General features: G+C 53.3%; 2 protein-coding genes across 3 annotated transcripts; both read left to right on the top strand.

The window, feature by feature from the left end:
- The first annotated feature begins 2853 nt into the window (after positions 1-2853).
- SYP (synaptophysin) lies at positions 2854-15583 on the top strand. Its single transcript, XM_003939570.4, has 7 exons — positions 2854-2957; positions 4098-4163; positions 5262-5386; positions 8807-9002; positions 9727-9918; positions 11655-11985; positions 14099-15583. Exons 1-6 carry the CDS (start codon positions 2922-2924, stop codon positions 11979-11981), a joined length of 942 nt encoding a protein of 313 aa, XP_003939619.1. The 5' UTR covers positions 2854-2921; the 3' UTR covers positions 11982-11985; positions 14099-15583.
- A 1166-nt stretch (positions 15584-16749) lies between these two features.
- On the top strand, positions 16750-27212 carry PRICKLE3 (prickle planar cell polarity protein 3). Of its 2 annotated transcripts, none has more exons than XM_010350228.3 (9): positions 16750-17087; positions 18629-18729; positions 19374-19557; positions 22736-22849; positions 23154-23291; positions 24040-24243; positions 24336-24522; positions 25569-25868; positions 26495-27212. In XM_010350228.3, the coding sequence occupies exons 1-9, from the start codon at positions 17046-17048 to the stop codon at positions 27091-27093; spliced, it is 1869 nt and encodes a 622-aa protein (XP_010348530.1). In that variant the 5' UTR covers positions 16750-17045; the 3' UTR covers positions 27094-27212. The 2 variants fall into 2 exon arrangements, with proteins under 2 accessions (XP_010348530.1, XP_010348531.1); XM_010350229.3 differs by having other exon boundaries at positions 18504-18729.
- The last annotated feature ends 356 nt before the right edge of the window (positions 27213-27568 follow it).

Raw genomic sequence — 27568 nt, 5'->3', positions numbered from 1 at the left:
TAACATACTTTAGCTAAAAACTATCTTGCAGCAAGGTTAGTGAAAGCTGGTTATCTCTTTTTAGGCCCGTTTGTTCTTCTTTGAGACATACACATTCTCCTACTGTGGTTTCACTTTTCTGAAGTTCAACCAAAGTTCACAGCAGCCTTGCTGCTGATCCCCCTAGAGGGGGTGGGCTACTCCGGCTCCCTACAATGATACACTACCGGGCCATTTATTTTTTATTATATATTTTTTTTGAGACAGAGTCTCAAAAGGTACAAAGGGGTATAAAGTGAAAAGTTTCCCTACCCTCTGGAAGCAAATAGTGTTATCAGGTGTCTTTTATAGACATATAAGACAGTGTGCTGAAAAAAAAAAGATGGTATACTGATAAGTTAGCACAGTGGCTAAGAGTAACAGGTGCTGGAGCCAGACTTCCTGAGTTTATATCCTGGTTCTACCACTTACCAGCTGTGTGAACTTAGGAAAATTCCTCTCTGACTCTTAGCTTATTCAGCTGTAAAATAAAGATAGTTGTCATACCCGTCCCATAGGGCTACAGTGAGAATTTTAGTGAGTAATACAGGCAAAGTTCTTAAACAGTATTTAACAGAAAACAGCCACAATTTAAATGTTAGCTATTCTCTGTCTGATATAACCCTTCTCTTCTCTTTGTATACAATTCCCACACAGCTTGGCATCTTGCATTTTTTACTTAATTAAATATCTTGGCAATCATTCCACAGCTCCATGTTATTATAATGACAGTGACATAGTATCAGAGTTTATTTAAACAGGCTACCAGCAATTTTTTTTTTTTTTTTTTTTTTTTGAGACAGAGTTTCGCTCTTGTTGCCCAGGCCGGAGTGCAATGGCGAAATCTCACCTCACCGCAACCTCTGCCTCCCAGGTTCAAGAGATTCTCCCGCCTCAGCCTCCCGAGTAGCTGGGTTATAGGCATGTACCACCATGCTCTGCTAATTTTGTATTTTTAGTAGAGACGGGGTTTCTCCATGTTGGTCAGGCTGGTCTCGAACTTCCAGCCTCAGGTGATCCGCCCACCTCAGCCTCCCAAAGTGCTGGGATTACAAGCGTGAACCACCACACCCAGACACATTCTTTATCTTATTATAAACAGCCCTGGCCGGGCATGGGGGCTCATACCTGTAATCCCAGAACTTTGGGAGGCCAAGGTAGGTGGATCACATGAGATCAGGAGTTTGTGACCAGCCTAGCCAATATGGCAAAACTCGTCTCTACTAAAATGACAAAACAAAAAAAAATTAGGTGAGCGAGGTGGCGGGTGCCTTTAATCCCAGCTATTCTGGAGGCTGAGGCAGGAAGAATTGCTTGAACCCGGGAGGCAGAGGTTGCAGTGAGCTGAGATCTCACCACTGCACTCCAGCCTGGGCAACAGAGCAAGACTCTGTCTCAAAAATAAATAAATAAAAATAAACAGCCTAGTCATGTATCATCTTATACATACATCTTTTAGCACATGTATGAGTCTATCTGTAAGATAAATTCCTCAAAGTACGAAGCTGAACCAAACACTAAATGAGTTTGTTACTTTTCTATATTTTGCCCAATCACCTTCTACACAGGTTACACCAATGAAACTTCCATAGGCGATTTATGAGAATGCTTGTTTCTGGCCAACCTACCAATAGGGAACATTATCAAACTTTTTGATACTACCCTTGAAGATGAAATACGGTATCTCAGTAGTTTTTGTTTGTTTGTTTTGTTTTTGAGATGGAATCTCGCTCTGTTGCCCAGTCTGGAGTGCAGTGGCACCATCTCGGCTCACCGCAACCTCCACGTCCTGGGTTCAAGCGATTCTCCTGCCTCAGCCTCCTGAGTAACTGGAATTACAGGTGTCCACCACCACACCCGGTTAATTTTTGTATTTTCAGTAGAGATGGGGTTTCACCATGTCGGCCAGGCTAGTCTCAAACTCCTGACTTCAAGTGATCCGCCCCCCTCAGCCTCCCAAAGTGCTGGGATTACATGCATGAGCCACTGCACCCCAGCCGAATTTAAGTATCTTAAGCCCCAACTGTATTTTGGATCTTGCATCATGGCCATCACTGTTGACGTTAATGGGCCTAGTTTCAGTTGCATGAAGGAGAGTTATTCCGATTAAGAGAGAGGTAAGGAATAAATAGCAGTAAAAGTGATAGAGTTAGAATAGGCATTAATTTGACAAAAAGGAAGAGAGAAATAAGGGAAATGGTTAGAGGCGGGAAGGAGAGGGTTTTAGGATGTGCTTAAAATGCAGACTACGAAAAAGGAACCTGGGCCGGGCGCGGTGGCTCATGCCTGTAATCCTAGCACTTTGGGAGGCCGAGGTGGGTGGATCACCTGAGGTCAGGAGTTCAAGACCAGCCTGGCCATCTTGGTGAAACTCCATCTTAAAAAAAAAAAAAAAGAAAAAAAGAAAAAGGAACCTGGAAGATCTTAACCGCGTTAAAACTGCAGGGACTACGGGCACTGCCAGCTACTAGCTGGCTGACCTTGTGCAAGTCACTTAACCTCTCTGGGGACTCATTTTCCTCATCTGTAAAAATGGCCTCATAGTCCTAAGACATAGGACTTCTGTAAGCACTAAATGAGAGAACACGTTTAACAAATTCAGAAAAGGGCATGGCAAAGTTGTCACACTGTAGGACCCAGTGGGGAGGTCTCTTCTCCCGAGTCTCGAGCTGTGTTTTCCCAAGGCATATTCGCGGAACGCTCTCGCGGCTCCAGCCTCTAGGCCGGAATGGCTGCCGGTGAAGGCCGTGGTATAACCCGCTGTGCGCAGGCGCGCGGCGGGCGAGGAGGGAGCGCGAGGGGCGGGGCTGCAGCCGCCTGGGCTGTTCCAAAGAGCGCGCGCCGCCCCCGCCGCGCCCCGCGCCGCCCTTGCTAGCAGGCGCCTCCCGCCCCCTGCATTGCTGATGCTGCTGCTGGCAGACATGGACGTGGTGAATCAGGTACGCGCTCCAGCACCGTGGACAGAGCCCGCAGCGGCCCGGCTGCCCGGGCCAGGTAGCTCTGGCCCGCCGACTCTGGGAGGTAGTAGCCAGGATCTGGCAGCGGAGACCTGGTCCTTGGCTCTGGGGCTGGGGGTCTGCCGCAGGCGAAGGGGAGGACGGGGGAGATGGAGAAAAGGAGCGCGCTCTTTGCCGCAGCGAGGGCCATCCTCACTGCCGCAGCGGGGGGCCCCCGGAGCCCAGCTCATTACTGGAGACCGCGAGGGGAGGAAGAGGGGCCTGGGGGCTGGAGTGAGGGCAAAGGACAAGGGGAGGGGAGAATGGAAGGAAGTTGGGGGGGCTGCGGATAAGCTAGGAAATAGAGCGACAGAAGGTGTGGGGGCGGGGATGGGGAGAGGGCTGGCACCCGCTCCTCCCAAACAGACCGTACCCCCATAAGCGACCACCCCTTCCCCCAGAGCAGACCTAAGGGACAATCCGGTTTTGCTCCCTCCAAAATCCCCAGTCTCCTCACCCCCAACACATAGCTACTGAAGCCATGTCCCAGCCCTCCCCCACCTTAATCAGTCCAGACCCTCTCCGCCGTCTCTCTCTCCTTGGCCACCTCAGAAATTCACCCCCCGACCAGTCCCAACCATTCCCCATCCCCATCATTTCAGACCTCCACCACCACTGTCATCTGACACACCTTTACTGCTACAGCCCCTTCCCCCACCCCAGTCGAATGGACTCCTGCCCTGTTATGACTCACCTTCACCATCACGACCCCCCACCCGAATGCACCCAACTCCATCCCCAGTCTCCACCCAAGCCCCTTCCCCATCTGATTCGCCTTTACATTTCAGACCTGCTCCCTCTCCGTAACTAGTCTTGACCTCATCCCCATCTTCCTCACCCCCGACCTCCTCTGCCATCTGACTCGACATTTCTTCAGACCTCCCCATCAGTCCTAGGACCCCGGAGGGTCTTCTCTCAGAGACCCTGGGACTCACACCTTCCCCAAGGTGTCACTTTCTCCTTCTTACTCCCTCCCTGAGGTCACAAGCTCCATCCTCAGGGGTCATTGACCGGCAGCCTTGCACCTCACCTCCCTCTCTACCTCCAACAACCCCACCCTTTTCCCACTGTTTCTCTCCTCAGCTGGTGGCTGGGGGTCAGTTCCGGGTGGTCAAGGAGCCTCTCGGCTTTGTGAAGGTGCTGCAATGGGTGAGTGTGGTCCAGGCTGTTGGGGGAGAGTGCAGGGAGAGACGGAGGTCATGGGGTCCAGAAGAGCAGGGGTGGAGTAGGGGCGGGTAGACAGGGATGAGTGCGGGGGTTGTAGGGGATGGGGAAATTGGGCCCCATGGTGAGGTTTCAGGGGTTTGAGGCCAGAAAACAGATGAGCTGTGACGTCACATAGGGCTGAGGGTACCCCCGTCGTGAAGTGGGAGATTGTGACGTCCTAACTCCTCTCCTGAAGTGAGGGAGGGGTGGGGAGGTGGAGCCTGTAGCAGATGCTGGGTAAGAGATTGAAAGCCAGAGAAACTCAGAGACAGTGAAGGTGACAGAGAGAATGAGAGACAGGGAATGAGGGAGAGAGAGATGGAAATACTGAGAAAAAAAGAGATACAGAGATGAGTAGAGATACAGAGATAAGAGAGAAGAGACAAACAGAAACAAAGGGAGACAGAGAGCAGAGATGCAAAGAGAAACAGACGTGAAGGAGAGAGAGACACAGAGAGAAAGAGACACTCAGAAAAAAGAGAAACCAACACACTGAGAGAAGCAAGAAGGAGACAGAGAGCCATCCGGAGACTGAGTGAGAGACAGGACAGAGAGACAGAGACCAACAGACCAAGAAACAGAAAGACACAGACATACAGGCCTACACTTACACAGACAAACAGAGGAAAAAAAGAGACAGAAAGAGACACTGAGAGATCGGATAGGCAGAGGCAGAAAAGATCAGAGACAGAGAGACAAAGAGACATCTGAGAAAGACAAAGACACATAGAGAAACAGAGATACCGAGAGAAACAGAGACACAGTGAGATACACAGAGAACAACAGAGACAAACAGAGAGGAGGGAGGTCAGAATGGAGAGGCAGAGACAGAGAGAGACACAGAGAGAGAAACAGGAAGAGACAGCCATACCCTTGTAATCAGCTTGTCCTTGGTCCTGATGAGCCCTGATTAGGGGGTGGGGGTGGGGACTGCTCCATCTGCTGCTGCCTGTGCTGGGCCCCCGATCTGTCCAGAGGAGGGCACCTCCCTCCCACATGCACACAGGCTCACTGTGGCCATCCCCATCCCTGCTGCCCAAGGTCTTCGCCATCTTCGCCTTTGCCACATGCGGCAGCTACAGTGGGGAGCTCCAGCTGAGCGTGGATTGTGCCAACAAGACCGAGAGTGACCTCAGCATCGAGGTCGAGTTCGAGTACCCCTTCAGGTGTGCTCCCACCCTGGGAACCCAACAGACCTGGGAGAGGAAGGGGCAGGGTGGAACTGGCCAATACTTCCCCCACCCCCAGTAGCTCCTGCCCAGCTCCCACCTCAAGAGGCCACATCCCCTGGGATCACTGAGCACCTGCCTTGTACCTGGCACTGCTCTGGACTCTAGGACTATGTGGTGAGCAAGGCAGACATAGGCTGTGGCCTTCTGGCTCTGTTCCAGCGAAGGGGTAAGGGACAGGCAATAAACAAGAAACAGAAGTAAAAGACAGGTGTACATACATACCTTAACCCAGTAGGTGCTCAATTAATGTGAGCCCATATTATTATTTAATCCCCATTCATTCATTCTATACACATTTTTGAGAACTTATTGTATATCAGGTACTACTCAAAGTGCTGGGAAAATGATAGTCACTAAAACAGACCCAACTCCCTACCTTCATAGAACCTACATTATAACCAATCAATTAACAAAGAGGATAATTGCAGACTGAGAGAAACTCAAGGAGGGGATCCTCATGTAGGGTTTTATGGTAGAGAATAGAATAATGAGGGGCACTGCTTACATATAGGGAAAAAATAAAGCCAATTAAACAATCCTGACATTTATTGAGCTCACGCTGTGTGCCAGGCACTACACTGGGTGCTAGGTGCACAAGAATGAGCATGGCTGGCATGGGTGCTACCCTCACAACGATATTTACCTCCTGCAGGGTGGGACGACAGAGACCCATAGACACAATCCCAGTACGGGTTTCTGAGACTCTCCCACTCTTTGGCCAAATTACATAACTACTCTGGGTCTCAATTTCCTCATCTGTAAAAGGGAATACTAATGATAACTACCTCACAGGGTCGTGGTTAGTGTTCAATGAGTTAATACTCATCAGGTGCTTGGCACAGTGCCTGGCACACAATAAGTGCTCCATTAGTGTTTGTTCAATAAGTAAAATAAATTTAAAGGACTCAGGAAAGAGGACAGGGATTGAGTTGGAAACTGGGGGTTTCTGAGCACTGAGAGTAAATGTAGGTTCAAGAGATCACCCAGTGGGGGGAAGAGTGAAAATAGAGGAAAACCTAGCACAGGCCCTGAGCAATGATGGAAAAGAGAGGAGGTGCCAGGAAAGTGTGACCTGAGAGGCAGAGGGGCAGCCAGGTATCCATGAGTCCATAGAGGCAAGGGAGAAGAGAGTTTGGGGAAGGAGGGGGGGCTGGCAGCATGGGACACTGCTTAAAGCCGGCCCTTTGGGGATCCACAAGACCACAACCATCCCCTGTGCCCCCTCCCCATGCCTCCCATGTCTAGAACTTTGGGTTCTAAGGCTGTAACCCACAGGTCCCCCAGAAAAAGTTTTTGCTCTTCCCCTGAGTAAATCCCCCCAGATTGCCCTGATACCCAAAGACCTCTCATTCCCTCTCAGGGACCCCCTCTCCTGACTCAGACCACTAGAAACATAAACTCAAATCCAGATGCAACTCCTAGCTCCATCACTTAGAAGCTGTACAACCTTGAGCAAGTAACAACCTTGCTAAACCTCTGTTGATTCATCTGTAAAAAGGGTATAATAATGCCTGCTTTTTAGATGAGAACATGTACTGGAAGGAAATTGAAAAAGAAAAAAAATAATGCCTGCTTTAGAGAACTGCTGGAAGCTGTCATTAAATGAGACAATTATGTAAAGTGCTTAGTAGGTGATTAATAAGTGCAAGCCTCTTCCATCAGGGCCTTTGCTACACAAGGTCATTGGCACCATTTGCTCAGTCTCAGGATCCTGGCCTCCAATCTGAGACCGTACTCCAGTACTTCTCCCCACAGACATTTTTTTTCCGTAGCCCCCACCTCTCCTCCATCACACCACAGGAAAGGCCTTACTCCCAGGACACTTCCCCTCTTCCCTCACATACACACATCCTGTTCCAAGATCCCTTTACCCTCCTTTCTGTCTGTCTTTTCCTGTTGTCTAGTCACTGGGCTATCCTCTGCTACTCATACATTTTTTTCTCTCGGGGACCTGAACTGGGGTGGGGGAGAAGAGTCAACATGAGGTAGGGAAAAAACAAGGTTCAGATCCCAACTCTGACATTCCCTTGCCAGCTGTGTGACTTTAGGCAAGTTAATGCACTTCCCTGAGCCTCTGTTTCTGCCTCTGTACATTTCATTTGATAAACATTTCTTGAGCACCTGCTAGGTGCCAGCACTGTTCCAGGTCATGGAGATACGGCGGTGAAAACAGAGGAAAAAGCCCTGCCCTCTTGTAGTTACAGTCAAAATCAAGATTAAAAAAAATAAAATACAGGCCAGGCGTGGTGGCTCACGCCTATAATCCCAACACTTTGGGAGGCTGAGGCAGGTGGATCATGAGGTCGGGAGTTCAAGACCAGCCTGACTAGAGGGTGAAACCCTGTCTCTACTAAAAACTACAAAAATTAGCCAGGCGCGGTGGTGCACACCTGTAATCCCAGCTACTTGGGAGGCTGAGGCAGGAGAATCACTTGAATCTGGGGGTCAGAGGTTACAATGAGCCAAGATTGAGCCATTGCACTCCAGCCTCTGTGACAGAGTGAGAAACTATCTCAAAAAAATAAATAAATAGAAATAAAATAAAATACATGATATGTCAGATAGGGACCACTACTAGAGGTGGTGCAAGGAAGGAAGCAGCCTAAGGAGTGCTGGTTAAGAGAATGGTTCCTTGGCTGGGCGCGGTGGCTCAAGCCTGTAATCCCAGCACTTTGGGAGGCCGAGGCGGGTGGATCATGAGGTCAAGAGATCGAGACCAACCTGGTCAACATCGTGAAACCCTGTCTCTACTAAAAATACAAAAAATTAGCTGGGCATGGTGGCGCGGGCCTGTAATCCCAGCTACTCAGGAGGCTGAGGCAGGAGAATTGCCTGAACCCAGGAGGCGGAGGTTGCGGTGAGCCGAGATCGCGCCATTGCACTCCAGCCTGGGTAACAAGAGCGAAACTCCATCTCAAAAAAAAAAAAAAAAAAGAGAGAATGGTTCCATTTAATTTTAAGTAGGGACATCAGGGAAGATCTCACTGAGAAGGTGACAGTTGAGCAAAGCTTCAAGGAGATGAGTGAGAAAGACCCGAAGCTATCTAGGGAAAAGCATTCCCGGTAAAGGGAACAGCCAGTGCAAACAAAGATCCTGGGGTGAGAGAATGCCTGGCAAGTTCTAGAAATAATCTAGAGGCCAGAGTGCTTGGGTTGGAGTGAGGGATGAATAACACCTATCTCACCAGGATGTTTTGAGCAATTAATGAACTGTGACTGGTACATAGTAGGTGCTCGATGAATGGTTATTTCCTCCTCCTGGGGCCTTGTCAGAATCAGGGGGACCCATGACTGGGCTGGAGGGTTGAGGGGTTTCTTAGGGGCTGGGCCACACCTGCCCACCTCTGTCTACAGGCTGCACCAAGTGTACTTTGATGCACCCACCTGCCGAGGGGGCACCACCAAGGTCTTCTTAGTTGGGGACTACTCCTCGTCAGCCGAATTCTTTGTCACCGTGGCCGTGTTTGCCTTCCTCTACTCCATGGGGGCTCTGGCCACCTACATCTTCCTGCAGAACAAGTACCGAGAGAACAACAAAGGCCCCATGATGGTGAGTCCCCACAACCACTTGCATGTAGGGACCACGGGAGCATGGGACCTCAGGGAAACAGCCATGCTCACAGACCACACCAAATCCCAGGCAGGCCCACACGCAAAGAGCCACCATAACAGCCACACATATAGCTACCGCTGCTATGAGTCCACACCAAGCATCAGGGACACAGAGTCATAGAGTCACGGAGACATACAGCCCATGCAGAATCCCAGACAGGCCCACACCTGAGAACCTTCCCGCTCTCACACAACCACACAGCCTAGATCAAAGGAAGGGGCCCACAGAGGTTCACTGTGACAGTCATGCATGTCGTCATGCCACACAGACACACTGATTCCTACACCGCTGTACTCACACACCCTCAGCCTAGACACAAAATGACAAAAATTCCCACATGCAGAGACAAAAGTGGAAAGACACATTACTTTCCACAGATTCGGAAATCATCCCACAGAGTCCGCCTCCCCTCAACACCCACAGCCACATAACACAATCACACTCCCACATCCTCTGTGTCATGTACACACACAAGCCCAAGCTGGGAGGGCCACCTTCAGGTGAAAGTGTTGTGGGCTTGAGAGCTGAAAAGGCAGGGGAGACACAGGCCTCTTCTGGGGGACCACGCGCAGCAAGAAAGCCTGTGATCTGAGGAGGCCCCAGGGCCTAGTGTGAAGCAGTCCACTCACAGTGCCATCTTCCTCACCCCTGCCTGCCTTAGGACTTTCTGGCCACGGCTGTGTTCGCCTTCATGTGGCTAGTTAGCTCATCAGCATGGGCCAAGGGGCTGTCAGACGTGAAGATGGCCACAGACCCAGAGAACATTATCAAGGAGATGCCTGTCTGCCGCCAGACAGGGAACACATGCAAGGAGCTGAGAGATCCTGTGACCTCGGGACTCAACACCTCAGTGGTAAGCCCTGGGTGCCGGCTGGAGGAGGGAGACTGGAAAATAGTCCAGTCCAGCATGGGGAGTGGTGGAGTGGGAGAGTAAGAGGAGAGTCAGGGGAGATCCAAGGGGTGTCCCTGGAAAAGGCATGCCAACAACAGCATTGAAGGATGAGCTACCAATTGCAACCACTGTGACACTACAGACTGCCCCGAAAGGGGGAACATGAGAGCTTCTGTCCAGATTAGGTTTAAAAGACCTGGATCCCAGACCCAGCCTAGTCATGTGGAATTTCTGGCAACTCAGCACCCTCTTGGGACCTCAGTTTCCTCATGTGTAAAATGAAGGAAAAACTTGAAATGTTTCCCCACTTGGATGCCCCCTACTGGCTGGAGTCAGACTGTCTGAGCTCACTTCCCAGCTCTACTCTTGCAAGCTCCCAGACCTGAAACTAGTCACAGTCTCTCAGGGTTCAGTTGAGCATGTATAATCGATGACTAATAATAGGTCCTGCTCCAAAGTTGAGTATTTAGTGAACTAATAATACGGAGTGCTCAGAAAAGAGCCTAGCACAACGTAAAGTCGTATACAAGCGTTACAGATGCTAAGATGCTAAGATTACAAATTTTCTTTTTTGGCGGGGGATGGAGTCTCACTCTGTCACCAGGCTGGAGTGCAGTGGTGCAATCTCCACTCACTACAATCTCCAACTCCGGGGTTCAAGCGATTCTCCTGCCTCAGCCTCCTGAGTAACTGGGACTACAGGCACGCACCACCGCACCCAGCTAATTTTTATATTTTTAGTACAGACGGGGTTTCACCATGTTGGCCAGGATGGTCTTGATTTCTTGACCTCATGATCTGCCGCCTCAGCCTCCCAAAGTGCTGGGATTACAGGTGTGAGCCACTGCACCCGGCCAGATTACTTTTCTTTCTTGTCATTTGCTGGATGTGAGACTTCAGGTAACTTCGCCTCTAAGGCCTCAGTTTCCTCAACTATAAAATGGAGATATTACTTCTTGTCCAAAACTGAATTTTAAGTGAACTAATAACATGTAAAGCTCTTAGGAGAGCATAGCATATAGGGAAAGGTACATAAAGTTATTTTATGTCTTAAAATGACTTTATGTGGCCGGGTGCGGTGGCTCACGCCTGTAATCCCATCACTTTTGGAGGCCAAGGCAGGCTGATCACCTGAGGTCGGTAGTTCGAGACCAACATGGAGAAACTCCGTCTCTACTGAAAATACACAATTAGCCGGGCATGGTGGCACATGCCCGTAATCCCAGCTACTCGGGAGACTGAGGCAGGAGAATCGCTTGAACCCAGGAGGCGGAGGTTGCAGTGAGCCGAGATCGCACCACTGCGCTCCAGCCTGGCAAGAGAACAAGACTCCGTCTCAAAAAAAAAAAAAAAAAAAGTTTGTATCCTTACATTTTACTATATTACAAATTTTAATTTACATTTTATACATGCATAAACGTGTATATGTGTATATGTGCAAATAAGTAAATAATTGTATATGTAATACTGATAGATAGCAGTATCCCCAGGACTCCAAATCCTTCTAACACGCCCTCCACGCCAGAGGTGATTTTTCTGCACATCGACGTTCTCGCGCTGGGACTCACAGAGGGTCTGGGTTTCGGAAACCCCCACTCTGCGGAGCCTACGGATTCATTCCCCGCATGCTCATTACTGCATGCAGGGCCGCCAAGGCAATGGGCAGGGGACCACAGCCGAGCCTTGTCTCCCTGCAGGTGTTCGGCTTCCTGAACCTGGTGCTCTGGGTTGGCAACCTGTGGTTCGTGTTTAAGGAAACAGGCTGGGCCGCCCCGTTCCTGCGCGCGCCTCCCGGCGCCCCGGAGAAACAACCAGCACCCGGGGACGCCTACGGCGATGCGGGCTACGGGCAGGGCCCTGGCGGGTATGGGCCCCAGGATTCCTACGGGCCCCAGGGCGGCTACCAGCCCGACTACGGGCAACCAGCCGGCGGCGGTGGCGGTGGCTACGGGCCTCAGGGCGACTATGGGCAGCAAGGATACGGCCCGCAGGGTGCGCCCACTTCCTTCTCCAATCAGATGTAGTCTGGTGAGTGACCGGCGAGCGGTGCGGCCAAGGAGGGTACAAGAAAGGAGAGGAGCGGGTCAGTGAGCCAATAAGAATCAGGGATAGAGAGTACGTAAGGTGCTTACTGGGGCAAGTAAGGACTGAAGTTTGAAGGAGCCAATCAAGAGGCAAAACTACCGGCTAAGAGCGGAAAAATTAGCCAATGAGTGGAGAAAAGAAGAATGGTGCGTCAAGATGAACAGAATGAAGAGCCAATGGGAGGGAGGTAGAAGTGCAACTCCGAGGAAAGGCGGGGGGAGAGAAACAGAGCAACCAATAAAGGGAGGGAGTAGGAGGGACTTGCGCAGTAACGAATCAGTGGAGCGCAAGCGCCACAGGAGCGACAAGGAGGTGGGTCTTAGAAGCGACGGATAACCCAATAGGTGATAAGGCCAAAATAGATGGCGAGGGTAAATGGGCGTGGATCTTGAAAGTCAGACGAGCTCACCATTCCGGGAGGAGGGGATAGATCTGCCGCCTCTCCCCAACACTCGAGGGGAGGGAAGTAATGTGGAATTTCAAAGGAGGAAGAGGGGCGGGGTGGGGTCCTGGAAAGGCTTGCTGGGCATTAAGAGAGAAGTGAGGGTCCAGTTCGGTGGCTGACGCCTGTATTCCCAACACTTTGGGAGATCGAGGCGGGGGGATTGCTTGAGGCCAGGAGTTCGAGACCAGCCTGGGAAACATGATGAAACCCCACCTCTACAAAAAGTACAAAAATTAGCCGAGCGTGGTGGCATGCATTTATGGTCCCAACTACTCAGGAGGCTAAAGTGGGAGGATCATCTGAGCCCAGGAGGTTAGGCTGCCGTGAGCTATGATCCTGCCACTGCACTCCAGCCTGGGCGACAGAGCAAGACCCTGTCTCAAAAAAAAAAAAAAAAAAAAAAAGAAAAGAAAAAGGAAAAGAAAAGAAAGAGAGGCAGCAGAGTGCAGTGGGTCACGCTTGTAATCCCACCACTTTGGGAGTCCGAGGCATGCGGTTCACCTGAGGTCAGGAGTTTGAGACCAACCTGGCCAACACGGTGAAACTCCGTCTCTACTAAAAATATAAAAATTAACCAGGCATGGCACGCGTCTGTAGTCTCAAGTACTCTGGAGACTGAGGCAGGAGAATTACTTGAATCTGGGAGGTGGAGCTTGCAGTCAGCCGAGATTGTGCCATTGCACTCCAGTCTGGACAACAGAGTGAGACTCTTGTCTCAAAGAAAGAGAGAAGTGATATTTCCCTCAGATAGGAGGGAGGATATAGGGCAGGAGGTAAAGGTTAGGGGGTGGCATGAAGTGGGGGAAGGCAAGAAGGTGGCAATACTTCGATGGAGGTAATTTCTGGCACTGGGTTAGCCAGGATGGAAAGGGCATCCCACATCTAATTTTTCAACAAATCCTGTTGGCCCTACCTTCAAAATGTATCTATCATCTTCCCACTTCTCATTGTCATCTCTCCTAGGCCTCTTCTGAGGTCTCCACCTCCATTTCCATTCTGTTCTACTCACAGCATCCGGAAGGATTCTGTTAAATCCTAAATTAGGCCACAGTCCTCCTGTGTCAGAACTCTGCCCTGTCGCAGGCGGGAAGTGGTAGCCCACTTTGGGAGTGCTAGGCTTGAACTCCTGAGCTCAGGCATCCTCCCACCTCAGCCTTCCAAGTAGCTGAGACTATAAGCATGAGCCACCATGCCCAGCTCACTTTTTTTTTTTCCATTTCACTTATTGTCACTCTATGTTATACAAGATAATCCACTCATGCATCATGTGGGCTGTGTGAAGTCTCTCCCCCTGCTACAATATAACCTCCACAAAGACAGGGATCTTTGCTTTGCTCTATATAATTTATCACAAGTGGCTAGAACAGTACCAGTTAAGAGACTATTTTTTTGGTTGGGGTAGGGAAACTGTAATCGCTTTGGTACCTTAACCCAGTGGGGGCAAGGTCAGGTTTATCTTCTTGGTAGAGGTAGCTGGGATGAAGCTGGCTCCAGGACTATAAGTGAAAAAAGAAAATACATACAGCCAGGACAAAGGCATAGCAGCCCAACCACTATCTGAGGGCACCACCCATGTCGGACCCCCTCTCCTTTCTCCTTTTGTCTCTACAGGTCAGTGCAGCCCGGGAGGACCCCATGGGGGGACAAGAGCTCAGGAGAAGGCCTGCCCCCTTCCCACCCCTACACCCTAGGTCTCCACCCCTCAAGCCAGGAGACCCTAACTGTCTTTGCTGTTTATATATATATATATTATATATAAATATCTATTTATCTGTCTGAGACCTGCCCTCACTCCCCTCCCCTCATGCACTAGGTGCCCAGTCTTGAGTGGACCTCTCTCTTACCCCTGTCCCTTTCCCTGCATCCCTTGGCCCCGCTCTGTTTACCCTCCCTGTCCCCTGAGGTTAGGGGGATCTGAAAGGTGAACAGGGAGGGGACAGACCTCGGCTGCGTGGGGAGGATGGGCGTGGCTTCAGACTCTCCTCTCTCTCCCTGCCCTCCTCCCAACTCTGGCCTTGGTTCCTCCAGCAACCCCTGCCTGAACAGAGGCCATTAGGGAAATCCACTCCAGGGTGAGAGAAAGGCAGAGATTGGGGGGGCTTGGGATAGAGAGGACAGTTTAGGACCCAAGGTGGTCTTGGAGAGGAGCTGTGGGGTGGAGGAGTCAGCAGCGGGGTTGGGTTCCAGACATAGTGGATCTGGAGTCTGAAGGAGAGGAGTGCGCTAGAATGTTCTGGGGTGGGGCTTGGAAGGATGCTGAGGGCAGGGTTCTAAAAGGCGCAGGGCTTTAAGCAAGGCAGAATGGTGGGCTCCAGAGTGAGTAGGTGAGTCTTGGATTGGGACCAGAGCCTATGGAAAGGGTGTGGCTTGGAACATTTGGGAGACTGAGCTTGATTCTAAAGGGGACAGATCTTGAGCAAAGCAAGAAGTGGGATTCAGAAATGGGCCATTTGGAACGAGATCCTCAACAGGGTTCCAGACAGTGTGGGGCTTAGAGTAGGGCTTGCATGGGGGTTTCAGAAAGGGCAGCCCCTCCCCATAGTGCAGTGAAGAAAATGTTGTACAGTGGCCAGGTCTGGGCAGTGGAGGGGGGACTTGGTTAGGAGTTTCCAGGTGGGTTTTGTTAGGGGTTGGGGAGAGTGGCTCTGGCTACGGCTTAGGACCGAGATGACCTGAGAAGAGCCGAATGATATGGCTTGTAGGGTGAGGCATGGGATCCAGAGAGAAGCACCCCACCACCCTTCCCCACTCCCGTGATGAAACAGCTAGATAATCAGAGGACAGAAACGACGGGTCTGTGGGGCTGGCCCACCCCTCTTCCCCCTTCACCTGCCCCTCCCTCCCTCCACACCTCCACGCATCCTGGGGTGGTTGGAGGCCCGGTCTGGAGCCCCTATCCTGCACCCTCTGCTGTGTCTGTGATGTCAGTAGTGCCTGTGATCGTGTGTTGCCATTTTGTCTGGCTGTGGCCCCTCCCTCTCCCCTCCAGACCCCTACCCTTTCCCGAACACTTCGGTATTGTTTGAAGATCCCCCCTCCCCAAGGAAGAACAAATATGATTCTCCTCTCCCAAATAAACTCCTTAACCACCTAGTCCACCCGGCTCTGATTTCTCAGTGTGTCTTTTTCGGGCGCCAGGGAGGGGGGGTGGCCAGGGGAGAAAGGAGAGGTGGTGAGAAGATCACCGCGGACCTACCGACCAAAGTTCAGGTTGCTGCGCCATTTCAGGCCTCTTCAAAAGTGTTAGGCAGAGGGGCATCCTCTGGGAAGCCTCTCCAGCCGATCACTCTTGTCACTCTGAGTAGCCCTGCTTGCCCTCCCACTACTGGCCACCGAATGCCCTGTCGTTCTAGGATTTGGTTCTAATTCTCGTTCCTTAGCCAAGCCCCTTGCAAGCCCCTGTGGAGCCCTCTCCTCAAATCCCCAAGGGGTCCGAAAGGAGGAAACCTCACATTGCCTGTCCCCCCTAATCTTCAGGCCCTGCTGTTTCTCCTTTCCCTGCCTCCGCCCAGCCTGGAAAATTGGGAGACCGGTTAGGCAAGGCCAGGGGGTGCGGCACCGGGTTGACTCCTTAGTTCATTAGTATTCTCTTTTACCCCTCCACTCCGGACGTGTGTAATGGGGGCGGGAAAAGGTCCCCGGCGCCCACGATGGCGGCTGTCGCCTCTGTGCCTAATTAGAGACCCCGGCTGCGGCGCCCGAGTTCTGATTGAGGGCATGGGACCTCCCTCCTCCCAGCCCTGAGGCACAGTCAAGCCTGAAAACGCATAGGTGAGGCTCCCAGCCCTGGAACTGAACTGGGGAAGCTGACCTGGAACTGGAGAGAGAAAAACGGGGGCGGAGGAGGGAAGGCTTTAAGATCGACTTCTCAGGACTTGGGGGGCTGGACAGCTAGGTTTATAAGGATGAGGAGAGAGAGGGGAGGAGGGCTTTGGAACCTGGTCTGGCTCTGAGAAGGGAGGAGTGCGTATGAGATGTAGCTCTCTGGTAGCTAGGGCCAGATTCCCAGGTTCCAAGGGAGCACCACCTGGGGCTGCGGGTGAGGTTGGCGACCATTGTTACAGCATTCATCGTGACCTCACCGGCGGGGAGGAGCCAAGAGGTGTCTTTAACCCCTCTCCCAAATAAGCATCCAAAATAAATAGACACAAAACGTCAACACAGCACTCTAGCGCGCCCCCCACCGAGTCCAGTCAGCCACCTCCGAGTCTCCCCCTCCTCCACTACAGAGCCCTCAAGCTCCAGGTCCCGTGAGAGGTCACGTGGCACACAGGGGTTCTGGGGGGTGTTCCTTGTGACGCCCCGCTCCAGCTCAGAGCGGGAAGTCAGGATCCTTTCCCGCGGGGCGCCCCGGGCTGCGTGCAGCTCACATCTAGGCAGGGGGCGCCATGGCCGCGGAGAGACCACAAGGCCGGGGGTGGGCCCTGTGGGGCGCGCTCCTCCCACGCGGGTGTCAGGTTTACGGAACCGAGCTCCCAGGCCTGATGCGCGGTGGCCTGACGGTCCCGAGGATTACATTTGCCTGACCCGGTCTGGCTTGACCCTGCCCGGGTGCGCCATGTTCGCTCGTGGGTCCCGGAGGCGCCGCTCGGGACGTTCGGTGAGCGTGAATCAGGGCAGCGGTGGGGATTGGGGGTAAACTGAGGCCCGGGCGAGGGGGCAAGGGATAGGCATAGCGAACAGGCGCCCTACAGAGGGTCCAGGAATCCCATCCTCAACATTCCCAGACCTGGGGCTGGGGCTGCTGGAGGCGAATGGATGAAGGAAGGACGTAGATCTGGTGGCCCAAGACCCCTAATCACCTCTACGCACACCTTCATCAGCCCTCCTGGGACCTGGTGGGGACCATTTTCTTGTGAATTGTGGAGGGACTTGTGAGGGCCACATGGGGCCTTAGGTTGAGCAGGAACCTCCTGAGCTTCTTTTTTCTTTTTCTCTTCTTTTCTTTTCTTTTTTTTTTTTTTTTGACGGAGGCTTGCTCTGTCACCCAGGGCAGAGTGCAGTGGTGTGATCTCCACTCACTGCAACCTCCGCCTCCTGGGTTCAACCGATTCTTCTGCCTCAGCCTCCCATGTAGCTGGGATTATAGGCGCCCACCACCACACCCAACTAATTTTTGTATTTTTAGTAGAGACAGGATTTCACCATGTTGACCAGGCTGGTCTTGAACTCCTGACTTAAGGTGATCCGCCTGCTTCGGCCTCCCAAAGTGCTGGGATTATAGGTGTGAGCCACCGTGCCTGGCGGACCTCCTGGGCTTCTAAAGAAAAGGGCACAATGCCTTGGAGGAATGTGGATGGAGGGATGGAGTCCTACATTCCTGGGATGCCAGAATGCTGAGGGCCAAAAGACCGGGATTTGGGGGAACAAGGCTTCCAGGCTTCTGCCTGAGGAAGGGAGTTTTTGACTTTTTAGATAGGAGGGTCTTTCACTTCCTTTGGAGTGGGTCCCCGACCTGGGAATGTGGGGTCTGGGTTTGGTGGTCCGGAGAAGGACTAAATAGCCCTAGGATAGGAGGGGTAAAGGCCAAAATTTCTTGGGGTGGGGGTTTCTTAATGAAGCAGGGGCCTCCTGAGATCCTGGGGGAGGGTCCCCAGTTCCTTAGATATCAGAGCTTGAGGCCAGGGTTTGGGGGAGGAGCTCCTGAGCTTCTGAAGAGAGGGGCAGGATTCATGTGGGGATCTTGAAGAAGGATGAGGTTTCACCCCCTACTCTGTGGAGCTGGAATGCTGCTGTCAGCGTAGGTGAAGAGGGAACCGGGATGAGGCTTGGGAGAGGATGCTCAGAGTAGGGGCTCTGTGCTCTGGTGGGGAGAGTACTCTGAATTCTAAAGAAGGTACTTGAGCCCTGGAAGGATCTAAGGCTGGTGGGAGGTGTCTGAGGCTAGGGGCGACGGGGGGTGGGGTCCGAGGCCAGTCTAGGCAGGGGAATTCCCCGAAAAGGGGACATATAAAGAGGTAGCTTCAACTGCCCCGTCTCTGCCTCGGTTGCGTCCCGCTCCCCCGCACTCCGGGAGCTGTCCCAGCCTGCCCAGCGCTGCCCAGGTGAGACAGGCCCCAGCGTGCGGTCGTGGGCAATGAAGTGGAGGGGCGGCCGTTGACTTCTTCCCTGCTCCCGCGCCTCACCCGGCACTGCGTCTAGCCCCGCTCACTGCAGCCTCCAGAGGCAGAGGACCCAGACCGGGGCCAGCCCTGCAACTCCTGCAGGGAGCAGTGCCCCGGCTTCCTGCTGCACGGCTGGAGGTAAGTGACGCCCCCAAAGGGCCTCGCCTTTGTCAGAGCTCCGCCTTCGCGGGGTAGGGGGGGAATCCGGGAGGCTTACCCACGCCCCTAAGCTTGAGCTCCGCCTACAGAGGGATCTCAGTTGGGAAAAGAGCCTCAGGCTGATTCAGAGCCCCGCCCCCTGACTCATTCCCAAAAGTAGTGTTCCCAGGAGAGCTCCACCCACCACGCAGCCCCGCCCCCAGAAGAGTTCTCCCGTAGCCCCTGAGTCGCATCCCTAGGGAGATTCTTCGTCCCTAGCTCTGAGCACAGCCCACTGGCCTTCAGCACCCCTCTTAGACTCAGACCTCCCAGGCCCAGCGTCCTATCCTCCTACTGGAGCCCTGCACCCAACAGACAGAGCCTACAGTCCCCAGACTCAGACCCTACCCACAGGCTCAGAGCCTCATCACAGGCTAGATGCCTGTGTCTAGTGAAAGTTCCGCCACAAAGCGCCCCACTCCTCGCGACCTGTCCTCTGGCTCACAGCCCAGCCACACCCTGGCTAATAGGCCCACCTCCTGCAACCCCGCCCCCAGGTGATAATCCGCATGTCCCGACCTGGGCTGCCGAGGGGTTTGGGTGGGCAACCCCTTAGTAATTGACCTCCATCCTCGGCCCCTCAGAAAGATCTGCCAGCATTGCAAATGCCCACGGGAGGAGCACGCAGTGCACGCAGTGCCTGTGGACCTGGAACGCATCATGTGTCGGCTAATCTCGGACTTCCAGCGCCATTCCATCTCCGACGATGACTCCGGCTGTGCATCCGAGGAGTATGCCTGGGTGCCCCCAGGCCTTAAACCGGAGCAGGTGACCAGAGGCCAGCCCTCCACTCTTGCTGTCCAGTGGGTGCACACTCATGCTCACGCGCACGCACACACACACACACTCATGTGGGAACCTATTTCTGGAGCTATGCTAGTGTGTGCAATCAGACGAGGATCCTTCTGGCCCTTCTGTGATGGAGGAGCGGTCAGCCCGCCCACACCTTGGGTGATTGAGGGACCAGTTCCTCAGGGCCTGTTCACCCCAATCCTATTCTTTTTGTTTGTTTTTGAGACAGAGTCTCACTCTGTTGCCCACCACAGCCCCTCACATAGCTGGGACTGCAGGCACATGCCAACATGCCTGGCTAACTTTTTAAAGTTTTTACAGAGACAGGGTCTCCCTATGTTGCCCGGGCTGCTCTGGAACTTCTGGGCTCAAGTGATCCTCTTGCCTCAGCCTCCCAAAGTGTTGGGATTACAGGAGCAAGATACCGTACCTGGCCCCACTCCCTATCCTACCCTTCCAGCACTTCATTCACCACGTGACTTCATTGATTGAGTCCTTCAACACATAGTTATGGGACACCTACTGCATGTGAGACACTGTTCTAGGCCCTGAGGACACAGCAGTGAGTAAAACGCTTTTTGGGAAAAGAACACAAAATAACATATCTTCCCAGGGGCATGGTGGCTCACACCTGTAATCCCAGCACTTTGGGAAACTGAGGTGGGCAGATTACTTAAGGCATGGCAAAATCCCGTCCCTACTAAAAGTACAAAAATTAGCTGGATGTGGCAGTGTGTGCCTGTAATCCTAGCTACTCAGGAGGATGAGGCAGGAGAATTGCTTGAACTCAGAAAGTGGAGGTTGTGGTGAGCTGAGATCCTGCCACTGCCCTCCAGCCTGGGTGACAGAGTGAGATCCTGTCTCAAAAAAGAAAAAAAAGGCCAGACACAATGGCTCACGCCTGTAATTCCAGCACTTTGGGAGGCCAAGGCGGGCAGATCACCTGAGGTCGGGAGTTCCAGACCAGCCTGACCAACATGGAGAAACCCCGTCTCTACTAAAAATACAAAACAATTACCTGGGCATGGTGGTGCATGCCTGTAATCCCAGCTACTCAGGAGGCTGAAGCAGGAGAAGTGCTTGAACCTGGGAGGTGGAGGTTGCAGTGAGCCGAGATCATGGCATTGCACTCCAGCCTGGGCAACAAGAGCGAACCTCTGTCTCAAAAAACAATAATAATAAATATACATACATATATAATATATATATTATATATATATTATATATATATATATATATAGAGAGAGAGAGAGAGAGAGAGGGAGAGAGGGAGAGAGGGAGAGAGGAGAGACAGGGTCTCACTCTGTCTCCCAGGCTGGAGTGCAGTGGCATGATCACAGCTCACTGCAGCCTCAACTTCCTGGGCTCAAGTGATCCTCCCACCTCAACCTCCTAAGTAGCTAGGACTACAGGCATGCACCACCACACCCAGCTAATTTTTGTATTTTTTGTAGAGACGGAGTTTTGCCATGTTGCCCAGGCTGGTCTTGGACTCTTGGGCTCAAGTGATCCTCCTCTCTAGGACTCCTAAAGTGCTGGGATTACACCCAGCCTATATTTTGGAAGTAGAGCTGAAAGGATTTGGTTGTGTGGGTGGGAGAGAGAGAATTGAAAGAAGCCCCCCGAGGATGAGTAGATTAACTGGTGTGGGAGAGGCCAAGACAGGAGCGAGTTGGAGAGGTAAGAGCATGAGACTGGTTCTGGCCATTTGGAGTTTGAGATGCCTGTTAGACATCTAAATAGCCACATTACCTAGAACTCAAGAAAGAAGTCACAGGGCTGTAAGTATGTGTTTGCCATAACGTGTCACAGGCTGGAGGTGACACATTAGCCAAGTAAATGATATTTACATCCATGAGGTTGAGTGTAATTCCCAAGAGATTTAATGTAGACAGAGATAAGAGGACCAAGAGGTGAGTCCTAGGATCCTCCCGCATTTAGGGGTCAGCTAGTTGAGGGGTCAGCTAGTTGAGGAGCCAAAACAGGGACAGAGAAGGAGCAGCCAATGAGGGAGACGGAAAATCTGGACTGTGTGTTGTCCTGGAAGCCAAGGGAAGAAAGTGTTTCCGGGAAGAAGGAGTGGTCAGCTTGGTACATTGCTACAGTCATTAAGACTGATGAAGCTGAGACCTGAACAATGATTTTAACAATGCGGATGTCGTTGATGACCTTGACAGCTTTGGAAGAGGGATGGGAGCGGAAGCCTGCCTTGAATAGGCTCAAGAGAGACTGGAAGGAGAGGAAGTGGAGTGAACACAAGTGCTCATAACTTTTTGAGGAATTTTCCCACAAAGGAAAAAAGAAAAGTGGATCAGCAGGCCGGGTGCGGTGGTTCATACCTGTAATCCCAACACTTTGGGAGGCCAAGGTGGATGGATCACTTGAGGTCAGGAGTTGAAGACCAGCCTGGCCAACAGGGTAAAACTCTGTCTCTACTAAAAATACAAAAATTAGCTGGTCGGCCGGGCGCGGTGGCTCAAGCCTGTAATCCCAGCACTTTGGGAGGCCGAGGCGGGTGGATCACGAGGTCAAGAGATTGAGACCATCCTGGTCAACATGGTGAAACCCCATTTCTACTAAAAATACAAAAAAATTAGCTGGGCATGGTGGCGCATGCCTGTAATCCCAGCTACTCAGGAGGCTGAGGCAGGAGAATTGCCAGAACCCAGGAGGCGGAGGTTGCGGTGAGCCGAGATCGCGCCATTGCACTCCAGCCTGGGTAACAAGAGCGAAACTCTGTCTCAAAAAAAAAAAAAAAAAAAAAAAAAAAATTAGCTGGGCATGGTGGCATGCCTGTAAATCCCAGCTACTCTGGAGGCTGAGGCAGGAGAATCACTTGAACCCGGGAGGCAGAGGTTGCAGTGAACCGAGATCATGCCATTGCCCTCCAGCTTGGGCAACAGAGTGAGACTCCATCTCAAAAAAGAGTGGATCAGCAGCTGGAGGAGGAAGTGAGATCAAGACATGCAGGAACTCTCAGCATATTTGGGAGCTGAGGGAAATTATCTGCCTTTAGGAAGAGGAGATGGGGGAGTCCAGAGAAGGTCCCTGCAGATGCCTTTCATTTTCTCAGAGAAATGGCAACCCGACATCTCACTGCATCCCAACTCACCTCTCATTTCAGCTGTTTTCTCCCACGCCTATGTCTTCCCAGGTGTATCAGTTTTTCAGCTGCCTCCCGGAGGACAAGGTCCCCTACGTCAACAGTCCTGGGGAGAAATACAGGATCAAGCAGCTGCTGCACCAGCTGCCCCCACATGACAGTGAGGTGAGGAGAGAAAAGACAGGAAGGGCATGCCAGACATGGGGCACAGCCTGGGCCACTGCTGGGCAGGGTCAGAAAAGGAAAGGTGAGCTGATCGGAGGTGAGTAGTCCAGATAGGCAGGGACCATCAGGGGATGTTCCTTGGCAAAACCACAGCTAGAGCTTGGAGGAAGAGGTGGGTACTTCAGGCAGGAGGCACCATCTATAGAAAGACCTAGAAGTAAACTTTCAGGGCATGGATGAAGTCTGGAAGAGGGGTGGGGACAGATATCAAGGGAGGAGCCTGGGAGATGCCTTCTCCTCCCAGGCACAGTACTGTACCGCACTGGAGGAAGAGGAGAAGAACGAGCTCAGAGTCTTCAGTCAGCAGCGGAAGCGGGAGAATCTGGGGCGTGGCGTTGTGCGCATCTTCCCGGTGACTATCACTGGGGCCATCTGTGAGGAGGTGAGCCATGGAGGGCCTCAGTGAGTGAGCAGTGCCTCTGCTCCAAGCCCTGAGGAGCAGGGCACATCTTCCAGGCAGTGGGAAGATGAGGCCTGCCACTGAAGCCCCAGTGCGCTGTCTCTAGGGTCCCTTCTGCTGGGCGGGGTCTCTTCTTCACATCTCACTGTTGAGCAGGGACTGTATCTAAGGCAACCTCTAGTGGACAGGGACCTGTCCCATCGATCCCACTGTCGTGTGTGGTTTTCTCCCCTTCTGTGCAGTGAACATGGCGCATGGGCTGTCTCTTTGGTCCTCCTGTGGTCAGAACTTGTCCTCAAGAGCTGACCCACAGTGGCAGGGCCTGTCTGCAGGGCCCAGTGGTAGGCAGGGCCTGTCCTTAGATCCTACTGTTAGGTGAGATCTATTGCTAAGGTCCCAGTTGGTGAAGACTATCTCTGTGGTTTCCCCCACTAGGCCTGGCCTGTCTGTCTTCCCCACCCCTGAGGAGGGAGGCTTGCCTGTAAGGCCACCCACCATGGGTAGGGCCTGTCTCTGTGGCTTCTGCCATGAGCAGGCTCAGTCTCTAAGGTACCTCCCAACCCCATCCCTGGTGTAGGCAGGGCCTGTCTCAAAGTTACCCCATGGGTGGGGCCAGTCACAAAGGTTTGCCATGGGAAAGGCCCAAGTGTAACACACTTTGGCTGACCCCATCCATCTGACCATCTTGGTGACAGTGATGGTAACCATCTTGGTGCTTGTCTCCTGGCAGTGTGGGAAGCAGATTGGAGGTGGGGACATCGCAGTGTTTGCCAGCCGTGCAGGTCTGGGTGCCTGCTGGCACCCACAGTGCTTTGTGTGTACCACGTGCCGGGAGCTTCTGGTTGACCTCATCTACTTCTACCATGCTGGAAAGGTCTATTGCGGGCGTCACCATGCCGAATGCCTGCGTCCACGCTGCCAAGCCTGTGATGAGGTTTGAGCCTCCCTGCCCAGGGGTGGGAGTGGAGGGCGGGCAGGGCCAGGGGCAGGCTCATCTGACAGCCACAGATGGCCTGTGTCCCCCAGATCATCTTCTCCCCTGAGTGCACGGAAGCTGAGGGCCGCCACTGGCATATGGATCACTTCTGCTGCTTCGAGTGTGAAGCTTCGCTAGGAGGGCAGCGCTATGTGATGCGTCAGAGCCGCCCCCACTGTTGTGCCTGCTATGAGGCCCGCCATGCGGAGTACTGTGATGGCTGTGGGGAGCACATCGGTGGGTGAATGCAGTGGGAATGGACAGAGGGATGGACGGACAACTGGGCCACAGCCCCACCCCACCAGGACACCTCCTGTCCAGGCTGCAGGGTCCAGCCCCACAGGGTCTAGTGGGTGTTCTTTTGTGTGCAGAGACGATAGATGGTAGAAAAGAAAGACACAAGACACAGAGATAAGAGAAGAATTCAGTTGGGCCTGGGGGGTGGGGGGGCCACTGCTGGACTCCGCTCCTTGATAGCAGTGGTCCCCCTGGCCCAGCTGAACTCTTCTCTTATCTTTGTGTCTTGTGTCTTTCTTTTCTACCATCTATCGTCTCTGCACACAAAAGAACACCCACTAGACCCTGCGGGGCTGGACCATGCACCAGATCGCACCCTGCACTATGCCCTGCACTTTGTCCAGCCCCAACACTGTAGGCCTGTATGCTTAATTGCAAGTCCCACTCCCAATGTCCCCACTATGCCATGCTTTCTAAATCCCACCAATACAATGCTAGGCCACCACCACACTTCTAGACCCATCTCCAGAGGGTGCTCTAATTCCTGCCCCAGGACTCCTCCTAAGCCTAGCCTCCACCACCCCAAGCTATGCCCTGTTCTCGTCCACTCTCCTGCATCAGCCTAGGTCAGGCCTAGCTTCAGCTACACCCTACCCTGTGAGACCCACTCCTTTCTCACGAGGGCCACACCCCACCTTCCAAGCCCTGCCCCCACCAGCCAGGCATCCTCTTCAGGCCCAGCCTTCCACTCTCCTTAATGTCTAAGCCTGGCATGGATCTTAGAATCCAATGCCCACGCGGCTCTGGGAGAGAGCACCCTGTGAAAGAAAGGAAGGAGTGAGAGACAGGTTCACCAGCCAGTCTCCAGGAGAGAACCAAAACCCGTTTCCTGCTTTCTCCAGAAGGGCCCCATTCTGGAGGAGGAAGGCGCCCAGGAGTGCCTTGCCTCAGATTTCCCACCTCTTCCCGAGAAGGGACCCATTCACAAGAGGTAGGGGTATGCCTGGGGATTCTGCTTCAGTTTTTCCCCCTTTTGGTCCCCACAGGCCTGGACCAAGGCCAGATGGCTTACGAGGGCCAGCACTGGCATGCCTCAGAGCGCTGCTTCTGCTGTGGTCGCTGTGGGCGGGCCCTACTGGGCCGTCCATTCCTGCCACGCCGAGGCCTAATCTTCTGCTCTCGAGCCTGCAGCCTTGGGTCCGAGCCCACTGCTCCAGGGCCGGGCCGCCGCAGCTGGAGCGCCGGCACTGTCACAGCCCCACTTGCAGCCTCCACAGCCTCTTTCTCTGCTGCGGAGGGGGTGTTGGAGACCACCACCAAAGGCACCTGCACGGAGTCAGAGCCAGGTGAGCTAACCCTCCAGCCACAGCCCAGTCACCCCCACGTCCTTGCCCCGCCCTCAACCTTGGCCCTTCCCCCTTGACTCCCCAAGGCCCTTCACCTGCTGCATCCCTGGGCCCCGCCCGCATCTCAGCCCATCCTCCTTCCCCACACCAGGCCAAACCTGGTCTCCATCCCAAACTACACCCGCCTTGAGAACCCTGGTTCCACCCTGACAATACAGGACCGGTCCCCTACCTCAACTTGTCTCTGCTTGAGCACAAGTTCCTCTCCCTCTTCTCCAGCTGGTCGCACTTCATCTTCTGCACCCAGGCCCCACCCGAGTTATCGCAAACCAAATCTACTCCAGCCTATGCCACACCCCTTCCATCCAAAGCCACACCCCGTACCCTGGCCACGCCCCCCAACTAGTCCAGTCTTTCTACCTGTTCTTCCTTCCAACCCTCTCTCCACCCAGAGCCTGCTCCAGGTCTCACACTTCCCGGGCTCCCCATCTCCCTGCCCTTCTCCGACCCCTGCCCCCACTTTCCCAGTCATAGTGGAGGAAAGAAAGCTCTTCCGCAGGCCTCCCCATAGGAGGGGGCCAGTGGGAGGGCAGATACAAGAAGTCGCTCTGTCTCTCCCTTAACAGCTGCAGGCCCCGAGGAGCCCTCCCACTTTCTGAGAGGGGCCCCCCACCGCCACTCCATGCCAGAACTGGGGCTCCGCAGCGCCCCCGAGCTGCCCCCAGAGTCCCCCGGCCAGCCTAACCCGCGTCCGGATGATAGTGCCTTCGGTCGCCAGAGCACCCCACGTGTCAGCTTCCGCGACCCTCTGGTGTCTGAAGGAGGTCCGCGCCGGACCCTGAGTGCACCCCCGGCCCAACGCCGTAGGCCACGCAGTCCTCCACCCAGGGCCCCCAGCCGTCGCCGCCACCGTCACAATCACCGTCACCGTCACCATCACCATCACCATCACCACGGAAACCCAAGCAGACGTCGCCACTATCAGTGTGACGCGGGATCGGGGTCAGACTCGGGATCTTGCTCCAGCTCGCCGTCCAGTTCCAGTTCCGAATCCTCAGAGGATGATGGCTTCTTCCTAGGAGAGCGCATCCCTCTGCCCCCCCATTTATGCAGGCCCACTCCTGCTCAGGACACTGCAACGGAGACCTTCACCTCCCCATCTTCATTGCTCCCCAGGGACTCTCGCCCGAGACAGGCCCGAGACAAGAACTGTATCTTGGCTTGAAGGCAGGACGTCCAGCAGGGGGCTCCATTCTCCAATGAGAGTAGACCATGAGGCCCATACACCTCCCACACCCACACCACACCCTCACAACCTAAGTCATAAATCCTCTTCCTCCCTCCTTTGTCTGTTTCTATTTTTGTTTCCGTTTTAGAGACATGGTCTGCTCTACTGTCCAGGCTGCAGTGTGTGATCAAGGCTCACTGCAGCCTCAAAGTTTTGGACTCAAGTGATCCTCCCACCTCAGCCTCCCAAGTAGCCGGGACACCAGGCTTGTGTTAGCGTGCCCAGCTAATTTTTTAATTTTTTGGTAGAGATGGGGTTTCGCCACGTTTCCCAGGCTGGTCTAGAGCTCCCGGGCTCAAGCAATCCTCCTGCTGCAGCCCCCCAAAGGACTGGGATTACAGGCATGAGCCACCTCACCAGGCTTCTAGTTTGTATTATTGAAGTAATTTAATATTTGCTGCAAAACTGGCCT

The sequence above is a fragment of the Saimiri boliviensis genome, chromosome X (genome assembly GCF_048565385.1).
Source record: "Saimiri boliviensis isolate mSaiBol1 chromosome X, mSaiBol1.pri, whole genome shotgun sequence".
Taxonomy (NCBI): domain Eukaryota; kingdom Metazoa; phylum Chordata; class Mammalia; order Primates; family Cebidae; genus Saimiri; species Saimiri boliviensis.
This window is presented reverse-complemented; position numbering and strand designations above follow the sequence as displayed.